The sequence below is a fragment of the Erithacus rubecula genome (genome assembly GCF_903797595.1).
Source record: "Erithacus rubecula genome assembly, chromosome: 4".
Taxonomy (NCBI): domain Eukaryota; kingdom Metazoa; phylum Chordata; class Aves; order Passeriformes; family Muscicapidae; genus Erithacus; species Erithacus rubecula.
This window is the reverse complement of record NC_136686.1, coordinates 2,010,574-2,032,113: the sequence shown is the minus strand read 5'-3', so window position 1 is coordinate 2,032,113 and position 21,540 is coordinate 2,010,574. Positions and strand designations below refer to the sequence as shown.

Genomic DNA, 21,540 nt, shown 5'->3' with positions numbered 1-21,540 from the left:
TCTTTTTCCAATGGCCAACTTCCCCTTCAAGATCTGCCAAAAGCTGCAGCCTGAGTTTCAGAGCTGTGGTTGCACTTCCATGCCCTGATGATGTTTTGTGCTGAGATATGGCTTCAGAGTGTCCCATTTTATGAATAAACCTCATGGGATGGGAAGAATTCCAGGAGTTCCTCCTGCAGGGGCCCTTACAGGATTCAGAGGTTCAGGAGAGATTAAAGCATAGGCAGTGTTACAAACTTCCCCCTAAAATTAGACATTATAACAGGAACTTACCCTTCCAATCTCAACAACCTGCATTCAGAAAGTGAATTTTCTATCATTCCAAAGCACAGGCAACTGGAGACAAACCTGTTGTGAGGGCATCATCTTTGCACCTAGAGAGCTTCTCACATTTGAAGGTTTCCATGGGAATAATTTGAAATATCTCACTAAAATGGCCACTAGATCTTTTAATTCACTAGAACGCTTCAAAAATATCCAAAACGTGTTTCAAATAAACATTTCAGAAAAGTCTGAAAGAAAGAAATCAGAAGCATTTTCAGAAACTTGGCAGGATTTCTAAGCACTTCTAATACTAGAAAGAATTTATTTTTTCTTTTTGGGAAAGGTTTGCAGCTTTTTCCTCAGTGCCCATTTATTTACACTGAGGCTGCTGTGAAATTCTGAGCTTAAGATTAAGAAAGAACCTCAGAATGCAAAGAAGGATGCAAAGCAGGATGGAAGCATTAAACTATTTGTTTAATTCAAATTTTGGTTGGGCAACAAGTGAGCTAACAACTATTGATGGGATGTTCTGGGATTTAACTTTAGCTCTTTTTTAATGTTGGAAATACACAGCTGGGAGAACAATTCCCAGTGGAGATTCCACTCTTTCCACGATGGGAAGGGACCAGCAACAGGTCCTGCCTCTCTGGACACCACCATGGACAAAGACTCACTTGGTGAAATTTAAATTAGTATCTACAACATTTAGGAGCTAATACAAAAACAGCTGGTCTAGACCAATTCTGAACCCAAAGATTAATAGATAGCAGGTATTTTGGGAATGTGAGAAACTGTGCAGAAAAGAAACAAGTGCAGTGTGATCCTTTGCTGGTATTTTATTCCTATCAGCATTATTAAAATGCATTCTTCTTAAATACAGTCTTTTTCCAAAACCCAACTTTGTCTACACCATTCCATTTGAGTTGCAAACAATTTTTTTTTTAAGTGTGCTTCTTAAAACCACAAAACCCAGACTATATACCTCTCAAACAACCCAATCAAATGATGGGATGTTTTCTTTATCCATTTCTCCTTAGCAGGAAAAATATGAATAATAGTATTCACTAGACAGGAGACTATTTTCATGTTTACATTTTTATAATTTACAAAAACAAAACATGGACAATTTTTCAACCATCATAACCTTTTGTTCTATTTTTTTCCTCTAAAACATTCCCAGAAAAAAACCTCTCATCTATGATAAGACATGCACAATTTCAGTGGATACAAAATTCTTTGGAGAAAGTCAAGAGAAATTGATTCAACTGGAAAGATAAGCCCTGGTCCTGAGCTGTAACTTATTCCTGATGCACACAACAAGGCTTAAGAGGTTAAATGTGCTTGTGAGAGGAGCAGGGAGCCTTTTTGTTTTCAGAAACTCTACATTTAATTGAAACTGGAGATAAAGAAAATGATCCTTTGATGAAGGATGAGCAGGGTCTGGCTTTAGGCATTTTCTTATCAAGATGGACACGTTGAGAACCCACCCACCAACATACCAGAAACCAGAGTTGGCAAATGCTGCAGCAAAGGCATTTCCTGCCTTCTGACTTTCTAGCTGAGGGCCAGATGCTTCACAATCCTTCCTTAAAAGCACAGCTGAAGGAGTGGGAGTTCAGAGCCTTGCATGGTGTATGGAAAGGCCAGGCAGCATCCCAGCCATGCCCTCAACACCAAACACACCAGAATTTCTTCCCTGATTCTCATATCCCTGCCCTAGTGGGAGACTGGGCTAAAGGACTGTTTTTTCTACTCCATCACCTCATAAGACACAGTTTACAATTCAAACTTGCTGAATTAATTGGTAGTTACTGTGGTCTCCATCCATGTGATGTGCCAAGACAGCACAAAGAAAGGAAGAGCAAACATTATTAAAAAGCCTATTATTAAAGAGAGGGCTGTGGTTTTCTTCAACCTACAGCTTGCTCTACCTACATCACTTCCAGCAACACACACAAAGAACTTTATGAACTCTGCAACTTCCCTTTATGCCACCAGCTGCTCTCAGTGTGTTTTAAGAAGCTGTTACTGATGGGGAAGTCACCCCAGTTTGGTTTCTATTCCACACCAATGATGCCAGGTGACCTCACAGTTAAAAGATGCTCCAGCCCTTGCCTGTGGGTCTGTTTTAGCCTCTTATACCAAATGTGCTCCTCTATTTACCCAAGCAACCAGAGGCAGGTCATAAGCCCAGCACATAATTGCCACCTCCAAATTATGTTCTCAGAAACAAACATCACCTGGAACTCCTTTTTTTCCTCTGAAGAAGGATGGCAAATGTCCCCAAAGGAAATATGTTGAGAAAGGAACCCAAAGCTGGGATCAAATTGCCTTCTTGTATCTGCAGAGGAAAGAAAATATTCCTTTCCTCTTCCTGCTTTGGCTCTTTTTTTTCTAAAGTATTAGGCAGGCAAACAGAGCAGGTTATGATGGACAAGCAGATATTATTATATTATTATTGGGGTTTGGCCACATTTGCCCTACACTGATCTTGGCTCCAGCCATATTATAGCTATGTTAAAAAGAAAAGAAAAAGAAAAAAAAAAAGGAAGAAAGAGTTAAACAAAGAGTCCTTAAGTACTAGCAAAACATTCAGATTCAGGCTCTCATTCATGCCCTTTAAAGCCATTATTTGAAAAAATGTTTATGCAGCAGGGGCAATTCTCCTACACATGAAATTTTTTTTTCTTGAAAAACAGGAAAAGGAAATTAATGCTTCCTTCAAAATTAACAACTATTGGCACAGTCTTGGGTCTCTTACTGTGATACTCTATGGTGCCCTTACCTTTGTCCATATTTACAAGAGCTTTGTTTATTTTGAAGTTAAGATCTGAATATTTTTACTGATGTCAAATTGCTTTTTCAAAATTATTTTTTAAAATTACCATCAAATTACATGAGCACTATAAACAAACTGTCATACTTTCAGAATTAAATGCAGAATTCAGAGAAATTTGCAATGTCTCACCAAGGCCATAGGATGACACAGCAAGCACCACTTCAACACAGACCAGTTAGCAAAATTTCTTTTTCTGGCAGTGTTTTTTCCTCTCCAGCAATTTCCATTCACTGTCTTTTTGGGAAGAATCCCCACAACTCAGGTGATCTCTTACCACACCAGAAATCATGTGCCCTCCATAAATTCATTGGTGCAATTAAACAGGGACTGTTCTGATGAGAACATGCTGAGCTGACTAAAACTTGAGTCTAATCCTGTGCAGATTTCCTCAACCATTCAGGTTTCTAAACCATTCAGGCTGCAAAGCTCTTCAGAACATCCTTAAATCCTGCTGACAGCAAGGAGTGGATACAAGTCCCAAAAAAAAGTGTTGTAGCCAGAGATAAATTAGAATAATAAACATAAATTTTGAATGCATACTTGCCCAGGGAAAAAGTGGCAATATTGATATTTTGATATATTGATATTTTGATATATTGATATTTCCTTGGACTGCAGTCCAAGGAAGCACACAGCTACTTCTGCTATTAAAGTGCTGGCATTTCTTACAGCAGTCAAAGGCTCAATCTGGATTAACAGCAGCAATGAAAAACTTGTGGCAGATTTCTAGGCTGTGCTCCAGGGAGCACAAAGGATTGCAGGGATAACCACTCAGGCTATTACAGCTCATCCTAAAGATGACACTAACCAAGGAAAGGAAACTCCTCCTTGCTCTCCCCCATAGATTCTGGGCACAGAAGGATGTCTGGTATGATTACTGTGACCCAGAATATTATAAAACTACAGTCTGGGAGAGATTTTATTGTTGAAAAAAGCTTCATGTAAAATAAAAACACAACAAAACTACTAATGGTCATGACAGAAGGGAGAAATTTGATCTGGTCACTTTCTGGACAACATAACCATGTTTAATAACCCCTGATCTTTAAGCAAACAACATTATAGATGGGAAATTAAGCCCTGATCTTTGTGATCATGACATTGCTCACTCAGCAGGCAAAATAGAGGTGCAGTCTGCAGTGAAGGGTTGTTTTCTTTTTTTTTTTTTAAATTTTCCTGTCCTCACAATTCATTTTCTCTAACCATTAGTGCAGCAAATGAGCTGTGTGGCCACCAGCCCTTGCCTCCAGCACAGCAGCATTTCAAAACTGCAGAGGATGTGTGCACATCTACCTACATATTTATGTGGCAAACACAAATTAAATAGCCAAATTAACAGGGGCACAAGCTGTCAAAAACACAAATACAGTTCCCATGAAGTCAACAGCACTGCTTTACAAACATGGACAGGTAGGTGACAGCCCACAAATCCTTATCCTTATGCAGAGAAAGAGAGGCTTGAAATATCTTTCATCTTCTAAAAACACACCATCCCCTCATGCAGGCTAGAAGATGCTCCAGGGCTGCTGGCAGAGCAGGGAGCTTGGGTGAGGTTTTCAAGAGCACAAAGATTGTCTTTTGTGCAGCCTCATGAGATTAAAAGAGATTTCAAAGGCAAATCTCAAGAGGTATTGAAATACCTCTGTGTACAGGACAGACCTCACATATTTTTTGCTGTCAAATAATCCTTCATCCTCACAATCTAGGCTTCCCCTGTCTAGAAGGGACCTAATTCCCATTAATTGTTAGGCTTTGTCAGTCTCTTTTAAGACTAAAGAGAACTGTGAAAAATAAAAAAGGTCTGACTAGATTGCATCACAGGTAAACACTGAACTTCTCTCAAAGGCTGTGCTTCAAATTGTCTCAAATTATATCTGCTTTCAGTCTGGCCCATAGTCTGCACCTCACTTTCAATTTAACACAAATTTGATGATTATACATTAGCTTGTGTAAGAACAAGCTTTGCTATGGACCACATTTTTAAGTGGCAAGCATAGTTCAGCATAATGCCTTTAATTTTTTTTTTTTTCTGGTCCAGCATTAAGTATTGGTACAAGTAGCAGCTCTCACAAACTTGCCAAAAAAAAAGTGGAATACTTTCTGTGGGAGTATAAAATAGATTGGCCACTGTTATTCTAACAAGCACACGAGCTCCATGCAGGAGAGAAATAAAGTGCTCATTCATTACCCAATTTATGGAGACAGCCTGGTGAGATATCTCGTTTACATTCTGATAGCCCCATGAAATGAACTAAATTCCCACACAGTCACAAAAGGCCAAAGTTAGCATTTTCCTTTAAAAAAAAAAAAATAAACTCAAGTCTGCCTCTGGAGTGGATTGGCTGTAACCTTGAACCTTAAAGGAAATGAGAGGGAGAAAGAGTGAGACATCATAGGAGGGGGAGGAGGAGCTAATGGCACTGGGAATGGAAAATGTGGGCATTAAAAGAATTTCCTACTCTAAACAATGTGCAAAGTTAAAAATATCTTCTCCTGAGATTATCCTCAGCATAAATACTCACGACAGCTATTTATAGCTGTCTGGTAGCCTCCAACAAAGATTTTTATTCCAACAAAGGAGCTATATACAAATGCAGGACCTGTTTAAAGAACTATTAAAATGGAAAATAAACCACTCTTGCGTCAGCTAGCCCTATTGGTACCTGTTCCCAGCTCAGTCTAAACACAGCTTTCCTGAATGCTGACAATGGAGCTTTAAGTGCTCAAGGGAGGGAAGAAAAAAAAAAAAACCCTGGTACATTTGCCACAAGTCAGCACCTGAGCAATGCAAGGCAGGGTCTGAGCTGAAATAAAGAGAGTGCAGCTTTCTCAGCCCAGCCTTGACTGCCCAGGAGCTCTCTCACAGCAGGAGTTTGGAGCCAGGATTGCCTGGGACAATTCAGGGGGATCCCCACACCGTGGATGTGATGCTGCACCACTGGGGAACCACCTGTGCTAGAGTCATCAGCTCAACCCATGGGAGATGCTTTAAAAATTCACTCTTCCTAATGTGCTCTTCCTCTTTTAAATCTTTTCACTAGTCTTAGTCTGATCACTCCCAGTATGTGCCAACATAGATTCTTGTTTTGGTTGCCTTCAGCTCTGAACAAGGAAAAATAAAACTGCTTGTAAATATACTTGAAAAATCTATGGGAGGCTTCATCTAGACAAGTCTGATAATGGATTGCAGGCACTGCTGGTTGGTTTTTAGGACAGGGCACATCTGTGATGCAAGAGGAGAAAGGATCCCCACACTTGTACACAGTAAAGGGCAGGCATCCCATTAAATGGGTCACAAATGCCCCACCTTAACTCCCCCAAGGACTTGTGTCCTTCCTTTTTGTCTCAGGTAAGCAGTAACATCTTGGAGTGTAGAAGTAGGTGAGAGATTTTGCTTTGTTCCTTTCTAGGTCTACCTACAAAACTCATTTTTCAGTGCAACCCCTGAGTCTGGGTCTGTTTTGCCAAGAACTCCACAGCCAAGCTGATGAGTAGTGACCACAGTTTGTGTTATCTGCAATTGCCTGACTCCATGTTCTGCCATTTCACTGTCAATCAGCTGTGCACACCCTGTGTTAATTAAGACAGCAAGAATTCCAGAGCAGAGGTCTTTCCCTTCTCTGCACATCTGCAAGCAGCTTTGAAGTGCAGCCCTGCCCATAAAGTTCAACCAATGTATACTTTTCAGCTCAGCTTTGAGTTGGTTTCAGTTTGGCTGAACTCAAGTTAATATTTTAATTTTAAAAAGACTTTTTAAAGCATCTACCCTTATTTCTTAATGGAGCAACCATCAGAGAATGTTCTCCACCTGGAGAAAACCGGAGTGCTCATTGTCACCTTGCAGGAAATGCAGAATTTGTCCCCCTCCCCTTCACTTTCATACATGAAAAAGGGTTTGGGGCAGGCATTCCCAGTTTTCAGCACTCTCTCCCACCTCCCCATCAGCAATCCAGGTTTCCATGGAAAACAAGCCTACAAGCATTTAATCCAGTTTTTGCAAATGAAGTCCATCAGGATTGTGCTGACTGTAGGAACAGCAAACACAGACCTTGGAGTGCCTGAATTATAAGAATCTCTTCCCTTGCAACTCTCAGTGGAAGCAGAGCAAAGTCAGTGCAGCAAAAATAAGCTGTTTTGAGACATGGAATTTTTATGGCAGTTTAATCTATCGTGCACAGTTTAGCAAAGGAGCCTGTAAACCACACCAGTGCTCCAGACTGACACCCACATTTCACTCATACTGTGTGGTTTCAGACACAGCAACAACCATGGCTGCAGAGTACAGTACATTCTGTTCCACCAATGGCAACTCAACAGCAGCATCTACATCTGACTCTCATTCCTTCTGCTATCCATATTAGAGCCTTTGGAACAGGATAACAACACCCCCTCCCCAATTTCGTGGCCAACAGCTCACTACTCTCAGCATATTTAATTGATAAATAATGGGGAATGAGGATAGGGAGGAGGAAGTCTGACAAATGGAGCTGGGTTAAACAAGCAAACTTTTTTTTTTCACCCTTAAAAGTCTTAATTTATTATCTGTTCCCAACACTCACTAAATGCACAGGCTCAGCTGCCACATTCCCCTCTTCTGCCTAAACAAGGTCTGTGCCTTGTGAGGCTCAGATTGCTCTTTGTTACAAGGGAAAGTTGCATTTGCCCCAGTTTGTGAGAGACCCAAAATGCAGCTTACAAGCACACTGCAGGGCAGGCTGTTCTGTAAGAAAGATCCCAGCTGTTCTCTGCCTTGGAGAGATGATGTGGTCCTGTGGCTTCTATTTCCAAGGTCTGCCACTAAGTGATTTAAGATGGAGCTTGAGGTGAAATATGCTATGACAACCCAAACCCATGATGACAAAGGCACATTTACAGGAAATAGGGCCATGGTTCTGGTTGAAGAAAAAGAAAATTAAAAAAAGGAAATAAAAGAGGAAGACAAAACCAGGGGAAAAAAATTCTATCTGATATGGCTGTAACTGTTGTCCCAGATGATGAATCCAGTTCACAAATGTCAGAAGAGTACTTTCAGTCAAAGGGTCTGGTATTGCTCCTGCCCTATTTTCTGATTGCTTTCCTATTTTCTGATTGCTTTCCCAAAAATTCAGCATCATGTTTGTTAGTTTTGGACAGAATAAGTCTCCAGATGTCTCCCACATCTCCAGCAACATTGAAGTGCCCTTATCCACTGACCATTCAAGATGTGACTCTACAGCTCACACAGCATTTGAAAGACTCTTCAGTCTCCTCAAACAAAATCAAAAACCTTTCAAGCAGTCTGCTCTGGCCAGATTTCTTCATGTTTATGCTTACATCCTTACTTCACCTAAATAAGCATTTAAGCTTTAAAGAGTCTGAATTCTAACTAGCAAAGAGGTTGTCCCATTAGGAAAGTCTAAATTTTAAACCCATTCTGCAACTCAGGTTATCCTGTCCTGCAGAAGAACAAATTGAAGGCACTACCTACATTTACAGAAGCATCTTTCATATCAAAAGTGCTTTACAGACTACAGAGACACACATCTCCAGCAGAATGGGTAAAAGGTGGCAGCCTACAAAATCATCCAGTCCAGTGGGACAAGGAAACATTTCCAGCTAAGAACACTCCACACTGACACACATTGCACATTCTTTACCTCAGAGGACTGAAGACCTCAACATTTACCACAGGCAAGGCAAATAAAGACAACATCCAGAATATTTTCATTAAAAACAATTGTCTGGAATAGCAATTTACAACGTGCTGGGCTGCTGCCGGATGTCAATAGAAAATGAGCACATGCTGTAAATTCAGTGCTTGGTAATTAGGAAAATGTGTATGTTCCCCAAGTCTGCCTCTCTGTAGGTAGGACTAAAGGGCAGCATGATGTCATTTCCCTTTGCGCAGGACTCCCCATTGACTCCCATAAAGAATTTGGCTTGAAAACTGATGACAGGGTACAGCCCAAGCTGAGGCAAGAGCGACCAATAAATAAATGAAGATAGGCTGGTGACGGAAAAGTTGTTCCTAGTCACCAAGACATCTTACCAGAACTTCTTCCAGCAGTGTGATGAGCATCCCTGCTCTCAGTTATACCAATCCCTCAAACCCAGAGGAGTTATTAAACAGGCACAGTCACCAAAAACAGACTCAAACAAAGGCAAGCCTTGAAAGGCAGAATTCAATTCCTAACATGAAATAGCTCTGAATGAATGACTTGGCCTATTAAATGTGTCCCCTAGGTTTGACTGGCAGCCAACCCTCTCCTCCTAGATCTACCCTGCTTTAAAACATATTCAATGTTTTTGAATTTCAGAATTCTTCTGTTATCTTCAAGCAAGGACAGGAGTTTAAAAGCTTTCATCAACCAAACTGCATGTTTTGTGGTCTTTGCTCCACTTCTGTGCCTTTATCTCCCCAAAGCAACATATTATATCCAGCAAAACCATGCAGCCAACAAACTGAGAAGTCACATTTCCTCTAAAGTCAGCACAACCACAAGCATGCAAGACCTAGGATGATATCAAAGGCAGTACATCAGGATCTCATTGTAAGTATGATGTGAGCACGATAGGTGAAATCAGGATGGAGCCAGCAAAACAACAGGGAAGCAGATGAAGATAGTTAGACTTTCAAGATATGAGTCACCAAAACAACACCTTCGAGCACTTCTCTTCACTCAGTGTCAGAGCTGGTGACACAGCTGAAGTCTTTCATTATCTTCACAGTTTATTAGGTGCTGTATTAGTCCATCTGATAATAATCAGTAAATGAAAAATTAGATTATAAGTCCATTGAATTTGCCTAAACATTTCAGGCTTGCCTTGAAGATATATTTTCTTCATTCAATGTATGTATATCCTATATTTATATTCAGGCCTGAAAAAACATGATGATGATATTTTCATGATGATATTTTCATTACTTAGTAGGAGGCTTTCTCATATTAATTTAATCACCAATATATTCCTTCTCGTTAGAATATTGAAATGACTCATCCATTCCATGAAAAATTTGGGTGAGAAATGAGACTATAGCCCTGAAGGAACTTGCTCAATCCTCCAGTCTAAGATGATTACATGCTAATAGAGAAAGAGAGAAGGGGAAGGAGAGGTGGAATTAAACCTTTTCCTTACACAAATTCATCTTGTGGCATTCCAGCACAGGCAAACCCTCCAGCTACCATAACTCACTGCTTTGAAAAGGTCATTAGCACTCTATCTCCTTTTGCTGGGAGAAGGAAGAACCAAACTCATGGCCATGACATGAACATTTGCCCTTGCTGTTGCTGTGGGATGACCTGACCCCTGAAATCCTGCAGAGGAGATTCTGAGGGGCATTTTTTGTGAAATATCAGCACAGGCACACACATTCTCCACGTGAGAGTCACAAATCCATCCTGCACCCCAGTGAGTGCAGCATCAATGCCAAACACACAGAACTTCAGCCCCTGCTTTTGCTCCTTCTTCCTACACTTCCCTACCCAACTATTTCTTTCTCCTTCTCAGAACAGGCTGGATATGTGGCAGCAGACACATGGCTGAAAAAACAAGCTGCAGTGGGAAGCACTTTGTCATCCGTGTCTCTGACCTTCAGAGGAATACCCCACTGTGCAGGCTGGACCATAAAAGGAATCCATGTGTAGCCAGTGTTTAGAAAATCCATCTCCTTGTCTTTCCCAGCTCTGGTACTGCCTTATTAAGACACTGAAGTAGTAGCTGCTGGAGAATCTGGGGAATGATCTGAGCAACAGTGCCCAGAACAAGCCTGTCATTTTGTGTAGGCTGAAAATGAACTTGAAAAAGCTGTGAGGACTGTGCTGATGATCACAGGCTAGTAAAAGAAACCTATTCTTAAGGAACTACAGTCATCCTATTCCTGAAAAGAAATAAACTTTTTTTTTTTTTTTTCCTAACCAATTAAATATTTTCTATGTGGGCAAAAGGGACAAAACAAACTGCAGTTTGAGGACTTCGTCTTGAGGGATGGCATGATGTGACATGCCAATACAAAGGAATAATCATCTCATGAGGAAGAAAAAGGACAAAAACCCCTCTGTTTATGGATTGTGGAAAGGGCTTTCCTCTCCAGTCTCTGCTGTGCATCTGAGGAGATGGTGTGCAGTAAAAGTGGGAGGAATAGAGGCAGCCTTTTGTGGTGGTCCACGTCCCAGCTGTAAGCATTTCTGTGAAAATCTGGTGGCTAAGTTTTGATTACCAGTTCTGGAATTCAGGTGAAGATCAAAATACAATTTTTGAGGTTTGTTTCTTGCTGCTTTTCCCCTCTCCCAAAAGGTCCATTTCATTTAAAGTCATTTACCACCTTATTTCTTTTCCTTGCTAAAAAAACAGATAAAAAAAAAATTTATTCTTTATACTAAGTAAGCATTCTGCTCTGGAGCCAACTTCAGCCCTGTATCTTTCTCACCACTATAATTATATACTGCCTTTCAGAAATTCCCAGGATTGATACACTGAGTATCTGATATTTTTCCCTATCACTAGAGGGTTGACAGTGTTATAAATGAAACCAGCCTGCTGCTGTTAACACTGTCTGCTCATTGGAATTCTGCTAAAAAACATCCTCCCAACCCCAAAAGACACATTTCTCCAAATTCAGCCATTACACATAGGAACCTGTCTTGTGGTGGGAAGATGTGTGTCTTGTAACACATCACTATAATTGTTCTCAGTGACTTCTGCAGTGATTTGAAAAGTGCATCACAGCTACAGAGTCTTTTCCTGTGCCCAGAAATAGCAGAAAATTACTTGTGAGAGGCTCAGCTGGCAAGCAGGAAATTGAGCCATGGTGATTTGGTTTCTTTCCACTCTGTGCATTTAGCTGACTTTAAAATTTGCCATGATATGTCTGCAGCAGGTTTAGATCATGCAAAGAGTGCTCACTAAGAAGGGAGTACATTTTTCAGTTCAATCAATCCATACATTAAAATGTTGTCTCAAGCTGGTGGAAGAGGGAAGTAGAGTATGGAAAAGGAACTTAACCAAGCCTTTGAAGAAACCCTGCTTTTGGGTTTCTTTTGGATGCCAATTCAGAGCACCTCTTCTGCTCTCAGCACAAGTACACAGTCCATCTTTGCTAGAGCAGTCCTTGCTGTTTGCTTAAATTATGTCTGAATTGAAGATGGGTCACAACCTACCTTAAAGGAAGATGAGGTACATTTGCTGAAAAATGTCAGAGAAAAAAACTCCAAAAAATGGCAAACTAAAGGACAGTCACAATTTACTGTTAAGTTGCATCCTTCCCTTGATTTTCTATGTCAGCATGACAAACTCTATTTGGACCAACCAACAAATTCTGACACAGAAAGCAGCAAAACAGCATCTATTTATTTTTCCTTAATGTCAACCAAGATGAAGCTAACCTTTAGCTGTCACATGGACTCCCACTGGTTTATACTTTCCCATAAACAAAAAGAAATGCATCCTGCTTACTTTTCCACTTCCCATCCCTTGCTGCTCCCCAGGAAGAGAAGGGCTCAGCTGCAGCACCAACACAACTCCTAATCTCTGGCTGTCTCTCTTGTGCTGACCTGAGCCTCTGCTCAGGCTCCATGCCAGCATTCCCAGGGATTGTGCTGTCACCAGACTTTCTCCCAAAGGTGTAGCTGCCCACTGACTTTATTTCTGGCCAGGAATATTTCTTGAGCTGTGTGCTGTGAGTTAATTTGCCCAAGAAGCACAGCCACCTGATGACTTCCTTCATGCTATGAAAGATCTTGAACACACAAGGACAATCTGCTGGCAAGAGGGATTTTCCTCATTTAGCACGAGCTAATAAGGAGGTTACGATGAGAGAAATAAACATTTTTTCTTCAGTAATTAAAAACTTGTTCAAAGGCACAAAGCCAAAAATGCAGAAGCTAATTGACCAAATGAGATGCTTCTTGTTGAAATCAGCTTGGGGTTTCACTTGCAAATCACATTTTTCCTCTGTGGTTCTTTGAACTGAGCTGTGAAGGGATGGCTTTGCCCTGGCTGCCAGCAGTCTGATAGTGTTTACATAACTCTACTTATTTGTGTGTAAAACTCGTTAGTGTTTGACTTCATTTAATCTATTATCCCTGCAAACCAACTGGCCTCAGCTTTTTAAAGGGAAATCTCATCTTCTGATTATCTGCTTTAATTTCAGATATTAGATCATAAAGATGTTAATAAAATACAAACTCACCCTGAGAAGCAGATGCTCCTAGAAACACTCTGGCTAAATTTATTTTCATGTCACTCCTTAAGGAGTCTTACAGCTGGGCAATAACTGCAATTTCTCTCATGTCTAATAACTTCTACCATTCTGAGCCCAGAATGCCTTGAAGAAGAGTAACATAATTAGGCACTAAGTTCAACAATGTTCTTTTTCTCTTAGAAGAAGGCATTTAAATGTAACAGCTAGGAGATAGTGAAAATCTGCAGTTTTAAAGGCTGCTGTTAGTTCTTCTTCTGTCCAGACCCCTTGCAACACACATATGCAGCCTACAGAATATGTTACTGCAGGTAAATAGATCAAATATATTTGATCTCTTCCTAGGACCCAGGGATATTCAACCATCAGCTTCTTTTGTATGGGAACAGCACAGTATTCCCTTTTCTTTAAACTAAATTAAATTTGTTGCTGAGCATCACTATTAAATATAAGGCCTTATTTAGTTAAAAGAAGGGTAAAGTAGATTTTTCAGCCACCCGAAGCATTTGTAAGCATATGCATTTCTGTGATGAGGTAAATGTAATCCTATGTGAGAATGCTTTATACAATGAATTAAATCAACTCTGCCACTTGAACTGGTTGTGGATATCAGGCACATGGAAAGTGACCAAGCAGCTGAGAGCTCAGTGACTACTTATAGTCTAGGAGGAAACCTAGAAATAAAGGGATTTCCCTGCCTAAGAGTCTAACAAAAGCAGACCAGGGAGCAAGAGCAAAACCTGTTTTGAAGAAAGTTTAGAACAAAGCCTTTGGTGTGGAGTTAACATAAGTTAAGCTATGTTCAAGTTTGAAGGCTCTGTGCCTTCACAACCTGAGGCCAGTGTTCACTTTATGAAGCCTTTTTGCATTTCAAGTACCTGAAGTCTTTTGTGTGAGAAAATTCTGGTGGCAGATAAGACTTAGACTGTTTGAAGGTGCAATGACAAACATGCAAGAGTGCTGCAGTCTGCCAATTTGCATCTAAGATACTAAACAGATCTACATTTTCAACATAAACATGGCAGGAAAGCCACTGACACTTATTTGTACTGTATCAGCTACATTTCTTCAGAATTATGACTTTTTTTGTGCAGTACCTCTGTTTTGGTCTGATTCTGAAAATCATGATAAAGTGCTCACATGGTGCTCTTTTAAGCAGGCATGCTTGTCAGAATTATCAATAATTAGCACACAAATCTGTGTCTCCATGACTGTATTTATCAGGTATTTAAATAACATACATCTCATGAAGGACATCACTGCAGCTAAAGCTAAAAATTTACAGTAGGAAACAAAGGGCAGGTTTTCCATTAGCAATAGTGAGTTACCTGATTACAGGATTGGAGGGGATTCTTTTCACCCAATAATTTCCAAAATTCCTTGGTGTTTCCAGGAGATGAAGGATGGGGCATTTTGGCTGCTGTCTGGGTGCTAGATTGGGGCTGTCCTCCTGGTACAGTGCATGTAATACACAAATTACAGAATGATTTTAACATACTGACATACACAATCTGGATTATCATGAAATGTGATTTCTGTATGACTCTGACTCTGTTGTCTGCTTAGGACTTGCAGTAAGCTCAGCTCAGTGAAGCCTTTACTCTGGATGTCTGGCTCTTGGGAAGAAAAAAGCTGCTTTTATGAAACATTTCCCTGCAAAAACTTTAAAGGAAATGTAATCTGAAAAACACAGAAATTAGCTGCTAAATTCTACCCAGCTTTCCATACATTTGGTTATTTCCTGCATGGCATTTGAAGTGCTACAATAGCAGAGATTTGTTTAGTACCTACTCTCACTTGAGACTAAAGAAGGTTTTAATGAGCCACTGGGTCGTGTTTTTCTGCCTGGGTTAAGAATGAACTCCAAAAATTGCACCACAGAGATTCAGTGTGAAGGGCCAAACACACCTCAATAATCCAAATATGTCCTGTCAGCCCTGGAATTCCAGGCAGCTGGGAAGACAGGTGAACAGCTGGAGCACTGTGCTTCAATGTCTTCTCAACTCTCACGCATCTCTGATCTTATTTATTCTGTGCCTTGATATTTAACTCCTGGATAGAAGATGTCATGCCTCAGCTCTAGTCAAAAATTAGTATTTTACAGAAAAATAAACAGAAATCCCCAAAATATTTGCAACTTCAGGATATATGATGGTCATGGAGAGATAAGGTTTTTTTTCCTAGGAGCAAAAGAGGCTTGGAATAAGGAACACAGCCCTTAGGAGGACAGAGGCTTAACTTTTGGGGAAATACAGCTCTGAAATAAAACATCAACATTGCCAAATGACATGGAATACACATGCAGCCAGTTTCCCTTATGTTCAAACATGCACCCATTGAAAATTTGTATTAAGATGACATTCTCCTTTCCTCAACACAAACCTGAACTGAAGCTTAGTCTCTGAAACTCTGAATAAAAACATAACCAGACACTTGAGAGCAAGAAATGGGCAAATGTTTCATGAAAAAGGAAACCAGAAAGGAACCATTTTTGTAATTCCTAAACTCTCAAGTCTGTTTAACATTTCTCACTAATGTACACCCCATAGCAGGGATAACTCCACTGCAGGAATGAAAAACAGCTTCAAAAGTTATTTGTGGTCATTTAACATTATTCTAACATGGACACACGCTTACCCTCACTGTCCTGGACAGGAAAAGGACATTTTTTACTTTCTGTGGCTGGCAACCATGACACTTCCTTCCTTTCCAGAAACATTAAGATGCTCTGGAAGCAAAATGTGTCCAGTCCTAACCTCTCCAGAAGGTAAGAAAGGTGCTTCTGATTGTCCTGCAAAGATGTACCCTGCTGGTTTGACCTTCTTAATTTGGTGAAATCAGTCCTTTGTATGCTACCAGAGCTACAACAGGCTCACCAAGAACAGCAGAAAGCATGTGAAATGCCTTTCTGTCTCTCTACACACCTTCACAGATCCAACCTGAAACCCACCTAACCTCTTTTTTTTTGGTACCAGGATTAACCATGTGTCTTGTTTTAGCAGAAGCTGCCTTAAGCAATTTACTATTCCAGGAGACTTTCAGCCTCCTGCAGCCTGCTGCCATCCCCAACCTGCAGGATCTTTTATTAAAAAAAATCTTTAAAAGAAATCTTTAACTACTTCCTTTAGAAATTAATGCTATAATGAACTATACAGTTTGTGGCAGTGTTTTTCTCTATGTCCTACTCACATACCCTTTCTCAGGGTGAATTTAGTATAACTGATCTAGATAAATTCCCTCTCTTTGCCATGTTTTCACAACAGGATGACCATGATCTGAAATCCCTTAGGGAAGGGCATGATGCAAGGCAAAACTCTGGTTCAGATTCAAAGTTAAGTTTCAGCTAAATGACCCTCAGACCTTCTTGAAGTCTGCAGTAGTGATAATGTGACAATGGAGCAAATTGGATGTGATTCTCAGTATGATTTAAAAAACAAACAAACAAACAAACAAATAAATACAGACTAAACAACAACGAGCACAAAGCAGAAGTAAAAATTCATTGCTGGTACAATGGCAAGTCAGCCACTTGTAAAACTTAAGGGCTAAATAGATTAACCTGAGAAATATTCTTAGAGAGTTCACGGGGCTTATTTTTGCTCTCAGTTATGCTCAAGTCAAGGAAGTGCACTGTCATTTCAAGAAGCATTTCAACTCAATTTTTCAGTGCAGCTGCAGCAGACTGAGGTGGACCAGCAAGATACTCTGAAATCACCACCCCTGCAGACACACAAACTCTGCCCAGCTCCAGGCTAAATTCTTCCAGTGTCAACTACACCAAAATGACAAAACCTGATGGTTTTGTTCAAGACAACATCTTTCTCTGCCTAGGAGCACAAAGCAGCAGGTGGTAATTGTTTTTTCTCTTGCTGAAAGAAGGCTGTGCCCCAATTCCACACAGGATTCTTCCTGCCAGTGCCATGCAGCTCATCCCTGTGACAGCCCTGACACCCCAGGACAGGCTGCACCCCGTGCCTGGGAAGGCAGAGTGTCCATCCAGCTCCTTCAGGGCTGCCTCAAAAGCAGCTGGCTGGAATAACTCAGGTAGAGTTAACCCAAAGGCCACTGAAATCAGTGTAAAGCTTCCCACTGACTTCAGCCAGCTCCAGCCTGGTATCTCAGGGCTTTATAAAACCACTGTCACAGGCACAAGAGCAGGACAAAGCCTCAGCTTTGCCACACAACAATTAGAGATATATCACCACATCATCCCAACCCATCATCCCAACAGCTGAAAGTTTTCCTTTTTTTTTTTTTCTTTTCTCCCTGACCTCACACTTGCTGAGTCCAAAGCAGATAGAGAATTCTGCCATACAGGTTAATGCTGCCACACTTTGTCCTGGGTTTCCCAGCCTGAAAAGTCTCTTTTTCCCCCAAGGTACCCGAGCTGCTGGGTCCCTGCCAGGCTGAGCACATGCAATAAATCTGACAGCCTGGGAGAAAGCTGGACTGAGTCTCATATGTCTGCTCTTGGAAACTTGCCCCCTAGACAGGTCTGCAGTGCTGCTCCAAACACGTTGATAGGCCTCCAGAGATCCAGACAAATATAAATAGTTAAAAAACTAAATCTGGCTGGACAAAACTTCTGGGTGGGCACAGTGAGCCTGTGTGGGGAATCCAGAATGTCTGGAATACCTTGAAATTATAAGAATTTAAAACGAAAAAAAAAAACCACTTTGTTCCTGAGCTGGTGTCAATTTCTTATGTGAGTTGCCTCACCATGAACTACTAGCACATAGCAGGGGGGAAATGCAATGATGATCTTCAAAAGGCAAAATGATTTCTAAGAATCAGCCCTAAGCATATGAACCTGGAATGCCAACAAAGTACCATTTCCAACAGATTCCTAATGGATAAAAACCACCCCAAAACACAAAGCCTAACACCAGACCACAAGGACTGAAGTTACACTAAGCTTCTCTAAAGATTAAACAGCTGGATGGCAGTGGCTCCAGCATCACAGACACTTGGGAATCTGACAGCACATGCATCCTCACCTGGCAATCATGTCACATCCTACACAGACATCCATCTGTCCATCTCCCAGCAGAAATGTCTGCAACCAGTGCTGCATTCCCCACAGCAAGGCTACAGCCCACTAATGAGAGTGCTGGGGGAAAAAAAATAAAATTCTGCTCTGAAATCATAGAGGAACATTTCCTCCATGCTGCACTTTAGGACTGCACAACCCACTTCATTAAACACCTGAAGTGCTCAGAGGTAAGTCTGGCAAGCAGATTTTTGCATCTTATGACATATGAATGTATTATGGTTGTATTATTAAAGGCAAAGATGATCCCCAAAACTCTAAAAATCTGATTTTGCCAAAACCATGCAGCATCACACATAATTTATTATTAACTGCCCTCCCTCTGTGTGAACACTGCAAAGGGGGCACATGCTCAGCTCAGTTCCTGCCCCACATTGCCCTCAATGGGATTTGGGAGGTCCCAGGGGGAAGGATTTGGGAGGTCCCAGTTCCCAGAGTCACATCCGAACTTGAAAATCAGACTCTGTTATTGTTCAGGCAAACCAAAAATAAAAAGGCCAGACTAAATTATTTTTAAGATCCTAAGATTTTTAAAGCAGCCTTGTGACTTTTAAGGGGTCTGACTCATTGTACTTGAATGCCTGAGGTTGGCAGCAGCAAAAGGAGTACAGCAAGATTTAGTGTACAGTAATTTATTGCTGAAAGCCTTAAATGTGTGGGAAAGGGCATGGAGCGCATCTGCAGTGATCAGGGAGAAAAAGGGACACAGGCCCAAGCCCTTCTCCTCCTCTAGGCTGCCACCAAGCTCCCCTCCTCCATGAAAGCACCACACTGAACCCAGCAGAGCAGCCCAGACATGGAAAAAACACTTCCCATCAGCAGGATACACTTGGCACCCTGGATTTCAGCTCCAGGGATGGCAAAGCAGAGCCCACTGTCCCCACCCCTGTGGCTGTCCCTGCCTGCCCACAGCACCTGGCTGATGCCCAGGTCACCCTGCAGCCTCTGCATGCTCAACAAGAGCCTGGAGGTCTTCAAAGAGAAGCCAAATGGAATTTTTCTACAGCAACTCCCAAAATACAACCCTTAACATCCTCCAAAGACCACCCAGGGCCTCTATTCCCAACAAACCCTACTTTCCTTTAACAACATTTCTTAAAGAAGAAGAAACTAAAAGGAAGTTCTTATTAAAAAAAAATGAGAACAAAATGTGCTTAAGCCTAGCTTTTATTTTTTAAAGTCAGTGCAGTGTTAATAAACTAAATCAAATCTTTTTATCACAAAAATAAATTGAGCCTTCCTCCCTGTTTACACCAGTGTAAATCATGAAATTTCATTAAAGCAAACAGAACTGTACAGTTGTAAAATGGCCTTAGTTAAGGAACGTCATTCCCAGTATTTTCATGGTATTTCTAATATAAATTGACATCATCATACCCACATCAAATTCTACTCTCATTTCACCAAAGTAAATCTGTAACAACACACAGCAAATGCTGCTCATTGCCCACATAAGATGAATAAAAACCAAGAGGCACAAACACAACAGCAACTGCACTAGAATGGCAGACAATCCACACATATCCTATGCTGCACATACCAAGAGTATCCCAGCTTTCCATTTATATCTTATAACTTTATCTTTAGCACATATAAAAATACCTGGCAAGCACAAGCACTCACACAGCACCTGAGGCTGAGCTTTCCTTTCTGTGATTTCACATAGTTATATTCCACCTTGGCTGTTTACTTTTATCCACGCAGCAAAACCACTCAAAGCCTTGAGGAAATCAGGCACTGCACACCCCTCATCTCCCCCACAGCATTGGCTGAAGCCATTTTTTGGCACTTATGGTCAGCACGAGGACTCTGTGGAACCTGAGGCAGGAATTCTCACAGCCACCAGCCCCCTTTTCCAGATGTTCTAACTCACCTCTCTGCTTCCAGGCGCATTTCCTCACGCTTTTGCCTCCTGAGCTCTCTGCGGCGCTCAAAGTCATCCATGGTGGGTGTTCAAGTGTTCCAAGCTCTGGGAAGATCCAAATCTAAAAGGGAGAAGATCACTTAGATGAGAGTGAACACACAAGAGATGCATTTAACCAGCTGAGCCTGTTCAGTTCTGCTCTGCTGCCTCAACTTTGCTCTATTTTCTTTTTCCATCAAAATGCTCGACTTCCTCAGCATTGCTGAGATAAATGAGATTAATGAAATGTCTTGTATGATAAACACAGCCTGTGCCTGCGTTTAGTTTCCTAGTTAAAATTAAATCAACATGCTTCAAGCAAGGACTGTACACATCTGCTAGCCACAGACCAGCTATTTGTAACGTCACAGGTCTTTTCCACTAACAAAAGCAACAATTCAGCAGGATTTTTAACTTTTAGCTTCCAGTTTTTCACCACAGGTAGTAAAAGCACTGCACAAGGGAGCTCTTATTTTCTTTAGCAGCACAGATAATTAAAAGTTCTGCAAAAGTTAGTCCCCGTCCGGCCATCCCCACCCCCACCTTCAGAAACGTGCAAAAAGAAAAAAAAAATAGAAAGTGAAGAGAAAATGAGAAAAGAAAGAGAAGGAAAATTTTAAAAGGGGGGGGGGGGGGGGAGAAAAAAAAGAATGAAAAGAGAAACAAGAAGAATAAGCCACTGCTTTTAAATACCACACAGGACCATGTACAGACCCTGCTGAAAGAAAGAAAAGCAGCAATATTTTTTTTGTAGTTGAACCCGCGCGTTTTGCCCGTGCCCTACCTTCTTGTTTATGATTTAGTCCATGAAGTATTTTCCCCTTTACAGTTCTTCATATACAAAGCCTTCCCAGCCTCGGTTTATATCCCATCAAGCCGACTATTACAGAATTCCCCTGCAGCCCCCAAACCAAAAATGACTACCAGAAAAGGGAAAGCTGCTCTCTTTTTGTCCCTGCTTTGTTTACAGAGCTGTCAGTGGTTAGTTAAACTCAGCCTGGAATCTGGCATTTAAGGCTTGCTCTGAGATTGCTTCCTGTGCAGGGCTGGAGGCCTCAGCTTCCTCTGCAATCCCAGCATTTCCACCCCCCAAAAATCTGCCTGTTCCCAGCCTGGCCCCCCCAGGGCAAAGCCACCACTTCCAGAGGTGGCTCAGGAGCTGCTGAGGCTGAACAAAAACCAAGCCAAGGTGCATTTGGACATTATTTGAAGCACTGCACAGATGGAGCAAAGCCCTGTGGTTTTATATTCCAAGTGCCCTCCCCGTGAAATCACTGGCACCAGCAAAGCCTTGCATGGCTGCAGGG

General features: G+C 41.3%; 1 protein-coding gene across 12 annotated transcripts in view; it reads right to left on the bottom strand.

The window, feature by feature from the left end:
- The window catches only part of CALD1 (caldesmon 1), a 190,435-nt gene that overhangs the window by 51,499 nt on the left and 117,396 nt on the right, over positions 1-21,540 (bottom strand). For 9 of the 12 annotated variants that reach the window (XM_079304064.1, XM_079304067.1, XM_079304062.1 and 6 more), the window contains one exon: positions 20,204-20,315. In XM_079304064.1, the coding sequence (XP_079160190.1) occupies positions 20,204-20,274 (71 nt within the window). In that variant the 5' untranslated portion in view covers positions 20,275-20,315. Of the gene's footprint in view, positions 1-20,203; positions 20,316-21,017; positions 21,224-21,540 lie in introns of those variants that run through there. The other 3 variants (XM_079304071.1, XM_079304061.1, XM_079304065.1) reach the window with 2 other exon arrangements.